At 35.8% G+C, this 11705-nt stretch overlaps 2 protein-coding genes across 2 annotated transcripts in view; one reads left to right on the forward strand and one right to left on the reverse strand.

The window, feature by feature from the left end:
- LOC109833649 lies at nt 290-6695 on the forward strand. The gene is made up of 5 exons (XM_020401391.1): nt 290-412; nt 2838-3726; nt 3849-4049; nt 4372-4567; nt 6312-6695. The coding sequence occupies exons 2-5, from the start codon at nt 2902-2904 to the stop codon at nt 6494-6496; spliced, it is 1407 nt and encodes a 468-aa protein (XP_020256980.1). The 5' UTR covers nt 290-412; nt 2838-2901; the 3' UTR covers nt 6497-6695.
- Nucleotides 11304-11705, reverse strand: part of LOC109833650 (ethylene-responsive transcription factor 1-like) — a 5031-nt gene continuing 4629 nt past the window's right edge. Inside the window, exon 3 of the mRNA XM_020401392.1 lies at nt 11304-11590. The gene's annotated coding sequence lies outside the window, so the exon portion shown is untranslated. The remainder of the gene's footprint in view (nt 11591-11705) is intronic.

Below are 11705 nucleotides of genomic sequence, written 5' to 3' on the forward strand. Positions count from 1 at the left end.
CCATTTAAGCAACTATTTTAATCGTATTGCTAAGAAAGGTTTGTACGCAATGCGTGTTAGTATTAAAATGGAATTTTTATGCTAGCCGAGTATGATATGCTCGATTCTTGACCGTTCGATTCGATAAACATTATAACTCGAGAGGACAGCTTATCAACAATCGATTTGTCAATTACAAAACTTTAAGGGAGTTTTTTGCAATTTTGGCGCGTTACTTCTTTAATATATATAATATACCTCAGAAGTTTGCTTTTATATCCCTTTGTCGATTTCTTCCGCGTAAAACTTCACCCTAAATAAAAATAAAAACCCTTCCTTTTTCTACACGAATTCTCTCTCTCTCTCTCTCTCTCTCTCTCTCTCATTTCTTCCAAACCACGAATTCTCAACTTCGCCCTTTTTGATCGAAAAGGTAACTCGTTGAATTCTCAGTACTTATACATTCAATTGATCACTTGTATTATGCCCCAACTTTCTAGGGTTTCTGTATTTGTATTTGAATAGCTGTATTCGTTGATTGATTTTTTGCTTGGGTGTTCAAACATCGAGTAATTTCTGAGTTAATCTGAGTATGATGCGATTTAAAGGTTGTATTTTGATGAATTTTCAACTGCTTAGCTATACATTTGTTTTCCTATCTAAGTTCTTGGATTTTTTTTTTTAAAAACTTGTATTTTTATGCTTTTCCTCCTTAATCAATCTCTAATTGACATTGTGTTGAAGACTTAATTGATGTTATTTATCCCCGGAAGGGAACTATGTGATGATTTTAATAATTTTCTGTGGCTTTCCTGTAGTTTCTGATGGAATTTGATTAACTTTACAAATATGTAATTGATTCTGTGTTGAAGAAACTGCTTGATCGAAAAGGTAGATGATTTGGTACATCTGGGGACTCCTGAAGGTCTATGATTAAATTTTAGGACTAGATGCTCAACTAGATGGACAAGACAAAATTGTTTGAGGATTAAACATCATGCTGTTTTAAGTTGAGGGAATATTTAGATTAAATGAACCAGGAGTTGGACTATGTGGAGATAAGGAGTGGTTTTAATTTTGATAAATGTCTATATCAGCGTAGTGCACCTAATGTGATACCATAGATAACACCCAATCCTTAAAGCGATATATTGAGTTATATAGAAGTTATTCCAACATTTTTCTTGTTGACCTATTAAATGAATACTTAATTACTTCAATTCAGCTTCTTACTCATTGGAGGGGATCTACTTAGCCTAATTAGAGAAATAATATTTATTTTTTGTTGGTGAGGGGGGGAAGGGGATGGGACGCAGGTGAGGTATCTTCTATGGGTTAGAGGGCGGTGTTTTGATATCGGAGTTCATTGAATATCTATCGTACTTGAAGGTGGAGTGACAAATTTCCTATTGTCAGGAAAGTGCAAGGTTTCATTTTAATGCCATAAAGATTTTGTAACGCGCATCTTCTAGATCAGTTGTCCTGAAGTACCTGTTTGAAAGAAAAGAATTCCATATATTTCTTACTGATTCCTGAACTTTCAGTTAAATTATTGCGCTGCGGAAGTTCCATCTAACTATAGAATACCCATGAAATTGAAGGCATGTTTTTGTCATTTGATTGATCAATCATATTCTTTGTGAATGATAATACGAAGAGAATTGTAAAATGTGGATGCTGGTTAGCACCTCAAACTTAGGAAAAGATACAGTAGATTGTTAATATTGATGGCTGCAGAACATTGAGGAGTGTCATCTTCATGTTGGTGACATTCTGAAGATGGTATAATAGAATCAAAGCAAAATAGTTAAAGTGGAACAGTGGTTATGGAGTACTAACTATGTCGGCGTAAGATGCATGTGATGTTGAAAGAAGAATTTTAGATGCATGTACGTGAGGGATGCCCTATGGATAGAATGTTGGACCACCAGAATGTATCAAGAAAGAGAGTTTAGATAACATGAGAACTTTGAGATTGATACTGGCAATACCTGAAAGTAGGATAATGTATTACTGAATCAATCTTGAAGTAGTTGTAATGCAGCAATAGTTTTGGTAGAGTAGTTTAGATGATTCAGGTTGTGCAATGATGATCTATCATCTATGGCCATGCCACTTAGAAGGAGTGATAGTCAAAACAAGTTTGGATTATGGTCAGGTCATGATGACATTGACTGATGCAGTATTATGAGATGTCTTACATGCTAATTTAACTGAGATAGTTGTGAAAAATGATTCATGTACTGATCCCAGATGTTTAGTTAAAGGCTTCCATATTGTCATCCTTGTACTTGCTGCTGCTGTGTTGTTGTTTATGTTTGGTACTGAGGTATTCGCTATTATAGATTTTGTTCTATTTTACATTCTTAAATGCCCCGCGGTTTCCATAGAACATCATGCCACCGACAATTATCTGTATTATCCTTTGCTTGTGTTGTGACTTCTTGATAATCACAATGTTTGGCCTATATATCTGGTTGAACTACCAGTTATATCAACTTTAAATAAGCAAAACAATTTTTCTTGTTAGATCAGTTATATTTTTTTTCTTTTATAATAATCAGCTATAGCTGATTATTTCATATCTCCAGAAGTTTTTAAGCGTATTCAGGATGCTTTATAATCACATAAACATGACTCCTAATACTTTTTAGCCAGATATTTTCTTTTGAATGGGAATGCTACTCTCTTGCTTAATACATTGTATTTTCTTCATCTATTTTTACTTTTCACCATGTGCTGTGAAGTGCAACTTCTTTTCTTATCCTTTGCTTCTATTATAGTGACACCATGAGGAACTACAGATGGAATTTCATCATTGCTTTACATATCTTAATAAATTATGTTACATTTTGCAGTGGGGGTCTGTTCTGTTAATAATTGCGCGTAATGTTGAGTGAATGAGTAATAAAGTCTGAAGGAATGTCTTCGTATTCTTCATTGGCTAGACTTGTCAGCCAAGGCTGTTATGGTGACAACTTTATAGCATTCCAGAGTGACCCAGCTCAAAGCAGTTGCTCATCAGGGCAAGGAACATGGAAACAAAATCATCTCTATCAGTTACCAGGCAACTCCAACCTTTATGATGATTCTGATACGGCTGAGGATCTTTATATCTCACCTCAGCCTCCAGCAAAGCCTGAAGTGAACCTTAAAAATGTGTTGAGTGGGATAGTTGCCATTTTGACTGGTAGTAACAAAGGTCTTGGCACCATGTTACCTGAGCAAGAATCTGACTCAACTGTGGAATTTTTAGGACCTGAAGTAAATGGGGTTAGTTCTTTGCATTCATCAGTATGTGCACCAAGTGCACCACCATTAACTGAGGAAGATGCTATTAATTATACTGTATATCGAGATTTGTTGGTAGCAGATCCACCAGAATGGCTGCCTGATAGCTGCACTAAAGTCTGCATGCAGTGTAATTCTCCATTTACTGCTCTTACCCGTGGGAGACATCACTGTAGATTTTGTGGACATATATTCTGTCGAGCATGCAGTAAAGGAAGGTGCTTGTTGCCTGCTAAATTCCGGTTGCAAGATCCTCAAAGAGTGTGTGATGCTTGCTATGATAGGCTCCAACCAGTTCAAGAAACACTAAAGCACTTCATAAGCAATGCAGCACAGTCAGCAAAACATGACGTCATGGATTGGACATGCACTAGGGGGTGGTTAAATTTACCTATAGGATTGTCCATGGAGCATGAAATATATAAGGCAGCAAATACTTTGACGAACTACTGCCAGGTGAAGCCTTTGAAAAACTGCAGATTCATTTTTTTAAAAATAATAGAAAATCTAATGAGTGTCAATGTTGACGAAGAGTTTCTGGCTCCTTTTGATTTCGTATATCATCTTGTTCACTGCAGGTTGCTAGACTAAATCCTGAAAAGTCAATTCCTCAGGCAGTTCTCAAAGGAGCAAGCGGGCTTGCTATTCTAACAGTTGCAAAAGTTGGTGCCCTTCTTACATACAAGCTTGGGACTGGTCTAGTAGTGTATCGAAGATCAGATGGTTCATGGTCAGCTCCATCTGCTATTCTCTCAGCTGGTTTGGGATGGGGAGCACAGGTATGCAAGTTCATGCTTCTTGTCTTTTCCCTGTTAAGACCTTTTAATTTTGTGTTTGTTGTCTGGGAGTAAATTCTCAAATTCATTTGTCTCCAATAACTCTTCCAATTGCATAGAGTAAGCAACATTACAAAGCTATTTGTGATATGCTAATTTTTTCATTTTTTCATATTCTCCTTGTACATGAAACCGTTGTTTTCAGCAGTCAAGCTCTCTCAACTCTTTGCTCGTAGGCAAGTTAGAATAACCTAGATGGCCCTGGTTACATGTTTAGAAGGTGTATTTAACTTTTGTTAACCTTCTATTTGTCTCTTGTTTACAGATTGGTGGTGAACTGATGGACTTTATCATTGTGCTTCATGGTTATGAGACTGTCAAAACATTTTGCAGCCGAATGCACTTCTCCCTTGGAGCTGGTTTGAGTGTTGCAGCAGGACCAGTTGGCAGGGTTTTTGAAGCCGATTTCCGTTCTGGGGATAGAGGTTCTGGCTTGTGTTATACTTACAGCTGCAGCAAAGGTATAATTCTTCAAAAAGGCCACGTCTGCGCTTTTTGACATTTAAAATTTGTCTAAATGTTCTCCAGTTTGCTTAGTTTTAATTAGTGCACTAGACACACATGTTAACAGCTGCATAATGGGATTGAGATCATTTGAAGGAGGTTCTTTGTTGATTGTTAGTAGGGAGTCTATGGATCTAAATGCTCAATCGTAAAATTTACAAATTAAGATCGCATGATACAACATAGATCCCTTTCCTAATCATAACCATATCAAGTTGCACCTCCAAAAAGAAAATTCACACTGCAATTCATCCTGCAATTATCTTCTTGCATCCCCCCCGCCCCCCCCCCCTTCCCTCCTCCATCCATTTATCATTACTTTAGTCCTTTCCTGATACGTGGGACTCAGCAATCATGAATTCAAATGGACTCAACATACTCTTACAACAGGCATCAGTCCAATTTATTGCATTAGTCTGACCAATTGTCTTGTGTGTTTTAACATCAAAGGAGTCAACGGTTTCACTAAAGAAATTCTTGCAGTTTTCTATCTCAAAAGGTTATCATTTTAGGATATTACCAACTGAAGATCTGTACTACTCTATAAAAAGCTTTGTGAAGGTAGGCAAAAGTGAACGAATGGATAATTATTCATTCAATTTGTCAAAGAATATAGGGTGATTTTAGTAAAGGGTAGAGGGCAATTTGATCATTTGTCAACATTTTATGAATGTGGGTTTCATCCCTCCCTTCCCCTCTCTCTCTCCTTGCTTGAAGATTCCATTGCTTTCAAATTTCAAATCCTTCCATCTCTATTTCAAATTTAAACTTCATTCCCCTCTTTTTAGAAGGTTTCATTACTTTCATTCCTTCATCTGAAATTTAAATTTTATTCTCAAATTTATAATTTCATGCATGGCCTTTTTAAAAAATCATATAGTTTAAGAAAACAAAAAATGCAACACAATGTAATGCTCAGTAAACTATTATATGAATTACGAGTTCAATTTTTTTCCCCTCATTAAAATGGAGGATACAATAATAATTTTTAGACGCATAAAAGGTAAACGTAATTTTTTAATAAATTCTTATTTTTTGAGCACGTGCATTATACGTGTTTTCTCCCCTGGAAATACGATAGATACAGATTGAATTATTATAACTTAATTAACATGCATAACCGAGAACTATTTCGATAGAAGTTCAATATAATTTGCATGTGCATTTGCACGTGCCAATATACTAGTATGGTATAATAGTTTTTAATCACGAATACTATGATGCAAGTGCATGCATGCTGATCATCTCGGGGCTTAAGTCCCTTGCCTTCTATTATTCATTTCAATTTTTAATCACAAAAACTACGATGCAAGTGAAGCATGCTGATTGTCTCTGGGCTTAGAGTCCCTTGCCTTGTATTATACATTTCAATATCTAATCACGAATACTATGATATAAGTGCATGCATGGTGATCGTCTCTGGGTTAGAGTCCCTTGCCTTCTATTACTCATTTCAAGTCCATCAATTCTGGTCTTTGATAATGAATACTATGATACAAGTGCATGCATGCTGATCCGTCTCTGGACTGAAGAGTCCTTTGCCTTCTATTATTCATTTCAAGTCCATCAATTCTAGTTTTCAATCACGAATACTATGATACGAGTGCATCCATGCTGATCGTCTCTGGGCTTAGAGTCCCTTGCCTTGAATTATTCATTTCAAGTCCATCATTTCTGAACGCTTATTCAAATTTGAAACAGGTGCCTTTATTGGGGTCTCCCTCGAGGGAAGTATTGTCACAACAAGGATGGATACTAATTTGATGTTTTATGGGGATCCTTATATGACGACGGCGGACATTCTCTTGGGCACGGTGCAGAGACCTATTGCTGCACAGCCATTGTATTCTGCTCTTGATAACCTTTATTCCAATCTCGGTTGTTAGCCTTCGCTGAAAGGATACTCTTGTATATAATTCTTGCTTTCACTTCGCTTTGAAATGTCATCTACCAATGAACAACATATGTTGATTGGAATTCTTACAATTGTACAGTTATTATAAATTGCTTGTACAGAGTTACTTATGGAAAATATACATTGTACATACATATATTCAAAGAAAAATACGTTTACCATTGCTGCTATGAATGGTGGGATATATTCTGATTGATCATTGGAACCATCGGTGTATTTGAGGAAAGGAACTAGAACTGTTACTGTTATATGTTCTAGTTGCTGAGCTTTCCTACAGTAAGAGGCACTATTGATTGAACCTTGACATGGAAAGAGATTCTTTTCAGAATGTCTTTTTCAAAAAGATAAAAAATAAAATAAAATAAAAATGGAAATTCAGAATTTCTTGATTCTTCTATTTTTTTTCTGTGCCAGACGATAAGAGATGTCCATCAATGATTATGATGCTGGAATGTCACGGACATGGATTATGGAACGAAGACCAAATCTGCTTCTAGTTCCTCTGCACTATACATACGAGAACGTAGATAGAGCATTGAATAATGAGTTTTTGAATGGTGAAAAAAAAAATCCATTACAAGTTTTTGAATAAAAGTATCTTCTCATAATGGAGCTTCTCATAAACTCCATTTAAGTAAGGGAAAATTGCTCTAGCCCCAAAAATAACAAGTATTCTCCCCCCACCCCAGACTTTTTCAAAGCTATCAAAAACTCCTAAAATCAAACTCACAATTCTTTTAGCCCCCGAAACCAGAAATTAAACCCCTAATGTGTACTTCCGAACATTTAAAGACCATAATACCCCCCTCTCTCTCCGTTATGATGTCACTGTAGACATGAATGATGATTAGAAATGGGGTTTGGGAGGAAAAAAAATCATAGTTTACTCCAAATTCTACTAATGGCTTTGAGTTCATGAGGCGAAGAACACTTTATTTTTCTTATGACGAAGAAGATTGGGATCAATGTGAGTTGAGATGGATTTAGTGTCGCCGTTCCTAAGAAAAAGGCGAGAACTCTGGCGACTCCCGATGTGAGCTACAAAGTGAAGCTAAGGATCAAAATATGAAAATGGACGCTCTAGATCGATCCAATTTGATTCTAAGTGCTATATTTTCCCCCTTTTAGCTTTTTCTCTAGTTTTTTAACTAAATTATTATTGTGTAATCCCCCCCCTCCTCCTCCTCCTTTAACTTGTACTTGAATCTGAGTGCTATATTTATTATTATTATTTTAATAATGTTGTAATTTTTTTTGAAATCGATGACTTGAGATTGAAGCAGAGTCTTTAAAACATTGGGTTTGGCTTGGCTAATAGGCTAATTATGTGATTAGTTTATTTGTGGAGGGTGATCTTGGTTAAAAATTTCAAGCATTTTAAACACTTTATTTTCCTTATGAGTTAGTTATTAAGGTAATGAGTTTGTTGTTAAAGTTATGAATTGGTTGTTAAAGTTATAAGTTGGTTGTTAACCTTATTAGTTTGATGTTAACATCGGTAGAGAGTTATGAGTTGGTTATTAAGGTTATGGCATGGGTTGGTTGTTAACCTCCTGAATTGGTTGTTAAGGTTATGAGTTGGTTGTTAAGGTTATAAGTTTGTTGTTAACCTCGATAGAGAGTTTTGAGTTGGTTGTTAAAGTTATATGTTGGTTGTTAACCTTATGAGTTTGTTGTTAACATTAATAGAGCGTTATAAGTTGATTGCTAAGTTTATAAATTGGTTGTTAAGGTTATAAGTTGGTTATTAATCTTATGAGTTTGTTGTTAACCTCAGTAGATAGTTACGAGTTGGTTGTGAAAGTCATGACCTTAACAACCAACTCATAACATTCACAACCAACTCATAATTACCTACTGAGGTTAACAACAAACTTATAAGATTGATAACTGACTTATAACCTTAACAACAAACTCATAACCTTAACAATCAACTCGAAACATTCACAACCAACCTATAACCTTAACAACTAATTGCTTCTAGCACTCATCTATAAAGGTTAACAACAAACTCATAACTCACTACCGAGGTTAACAACAAATTCATAAGGTTAACAACTGGCTTATAACCTTAACAACTAATTTGTAACCTTAACAACCAACTCACAATCTTAACGACCAATTCATAAGGCTAACAACCAACTCATAACCTTAACAACAAACTCATAACATTAACAACTAATTCATAAGGAAAATAAAGTGTTTAAAATGCGTACATGATTTGATATTTTTAACCAAGATCACCACCATAAATAAACTAATCGCATAATTAACCCATTAGCCAAGCCAAACCCAGCGTTTTATCTTTTGCAAGTTGACCCCTCACAGACACCATCAAAAAAGAACCTCTGATTTTTATAAACTCTGCTTCAATCTCAAGCCATCAATTTTAAAAAAAAATTACGACAATATGTTAAAAAAATAGCACTTGGATTCAAGTACAAGTTAAAAAAAGGGGAGAAAAATTACATCGCAACTCACTTTGAGCCCAAACTTCTTCGTCTTAGATGATCCAAACTTGACTTCAGCCATAGTTTCATGATCAATCTCTAAAGGTAAGTTGCTCTTCTTCTTTAGATCCGCTAGCGGCATCGAATCGACGCTCTATCCTTTGCTCGTCACCACCGTCTTAAGATCGCAATGTTTTTCGTCTCATGAACGAACGCTGGGAAAGTTCCGTCACCGATGTCAACGTTGTTGGAAGAATTTGGAGGGAATTAGGATTTTTTTCGCCCTCAAAATCTATTTCTAATCATTATTCATGCCTACAATGACATCATATGAGAGAGAGAGAGAGAGAGAGAGAGAGAGAGAGAGAGAGAGAGAGAGGTGAGCCTACAATGACATCATATGAGAGAGAGAGAGAGAGAGAGAGAGAGAGAGAGAGAGAGAGAGAGAGATGAGAATATTACGGTCTTCAAATGTTTGAAAGTACATATGATGGGGTTTTGGGGGCTAAACGAATTGTGGGTCTGATTTTAGGGGTTTCAGGAGCTTTGAAAAAGTCTTGAGTGGGGAGAGAATACTTATTATCATTTTGGGGGCTAGAAACAATTTTTCCTTTAAGTAATTAGAAAGGTCGCCTCTAGTAATTTCCAACTGTCATCTAGAAGTTATGGTTCACTCTTTAGCTTTTATATACATGTATTTAAATGCCACGTTTCGAATTCAATGGCAGGGCACCTTTTATACTGATTACTAAATTACCAAATTAAATGATCAACTTTCTCTGATAAGACAACATATATAATATTCATATCTTTGAAAATACTTCAAAATTCATGCAGAAATTCGTAGCCCTTGCCCGCAATTCTTTTGATGGCATCTCAAAAGCTTTGCAGCCAAACTTTTCTTCACTAGAATGTTGGAGGGCATCTCAAAAGCTTTTTGCAGAGAAACTTTTTCTTCACTAGAGTGTTGGAGGGACTAGATGGATAATCAAAGAGAACTCGGATAATCTTATGAACGAAAAACAAAGAATCTTACTATGTCAAAGCTACAATTATGGTACACAACTCAAATAAATACCAACCAATTTCCCCCTGCATTATCTTCTGAACTTCTGAGGGAAATTGTAATCTTGTAGTCTAGACTGGAGCATGAATGACTTTACCGCGAACTCTTTTTCCCAAAAAAAAAAAAAAAAAAAAATCCTTTTAAAAAAAGTTAGCAGCCTTCTGCCTTCCTCTGAATAAATTGTACTGCAAAATTGGCACCGCCTTGATTTCAACATGTACTGCATTTGCAGTACATTATGTGGTTTTCGTCGCGACAAAACTTTGCTGCCAAAAAAAAAAAAAAAAAAAATCCTTTTAAAAAAAGTTAGCAGCCTTCTGCCTTCCTCTGAATAAATTGTACTGCAAAATTGGCACCGCCTTGATTTCAACATGTACTGCATTTGCAGTACATTATGTGGTTTTCGTCGCGACAAAACTTTGCTGCAGGCTGGCGGGTCAAAACCTTCTACCAAATCTGCACAATATTATCATCATAACTGAAAGCAATTAATATTTTACACGCCTTGTAATTTCACCACGTGGACATTTTAATAGGTCCACTTCATGAATGACAAAAGTGCCATTGGATACGCAAAGCTTAGTAGGTCCACACCCAGGATTTGTATCCTCTCCACTACAAAAAAAAATAGTAGAAGGATCACTACGTAATCACAAACATTGATTATCTAGTTGATGGTTGTGATTTTTCTTTTAGTGCAAATTAGGAATGAATACAATACACGGGGTATGATAAGTGTTAGATTTAGATTATATTATAACCGCCTACTAAATAATCAACGATTGAGATTAAAAGTAGTGGTCTCTCCACTATTTTTTTTGTAGTGGAGAGGATCCAAATCCCCACACGCATCCCTCTGCTTGCTCTATAAAAAGAGACCAAAGCAATTGACCCCTCGTTCTCTGTCTAAATTTGGCAAGAAGAGGCCCCACACATATTTGGTGCTTTGTACATAGCTCGTGATCCTTGAAAAGCATGGTGAATTTATTCAACGCATTATAATAGCTTGACATACAAAATAAGACCCCATCAACATCACCAAAGAGTGACCAAGTCTTTCAAAATCAACCACATTTATTGCATCATTCCAGAGTAAAACAAAACCCATGGATTTTAATTACCATCATCATACAAAGGGCGAAATAATATGAAGAAATCAATCTGATGATTCAAACATTGATAAATATGAAGAAATGCACCTGTGACGGCCAAAATGATCCCTATGACATCCAGAATGTGTAAATCAATACGTAATGCAGAAATTTCACAAAATTATTTAGATTACCAACATCTGTTCACATTGCAAACAACAGTCAGAATTACACAGAAAGCCATAAATATAGTCAGCTCCCCAAATTACTACCGATAAACAACAGTTACAAAATACGACACAGGTCTAGAAATGGAAACAGAAACACTAATAACAGGATGACACATTACATGAATGGACAACAAATAACCCGACATAGTTCGATTAACTGATATTTTAATAAACTCTACTGAAGCCAGCTAACATTTCTTGTTCCCAACACTTCCATGAATGAAACTCCTGAAACATAAGAAAGATCACACCATTACCCCCAAAAATAATTATTAAAACAAAGGTTTACTGCACATAGACCCCTGTACTATCGCCAAATTGAACTTACGAACCTATTAGCACC

Source organism: Asparagus officinalis, chromosome 3, assembly GCF_001876935.1.
Source record: "Asparagus officinalis chromosome 3, Aspof.V1, whole genome shotgun sequence".
NCBI classification, from domain to species: Eukaryota; Viridiplantae; Streptophyta; class Magnoliopsida; order Asparagales; family Asparagaceae; genus Asparagus; species Asparagus officinalis.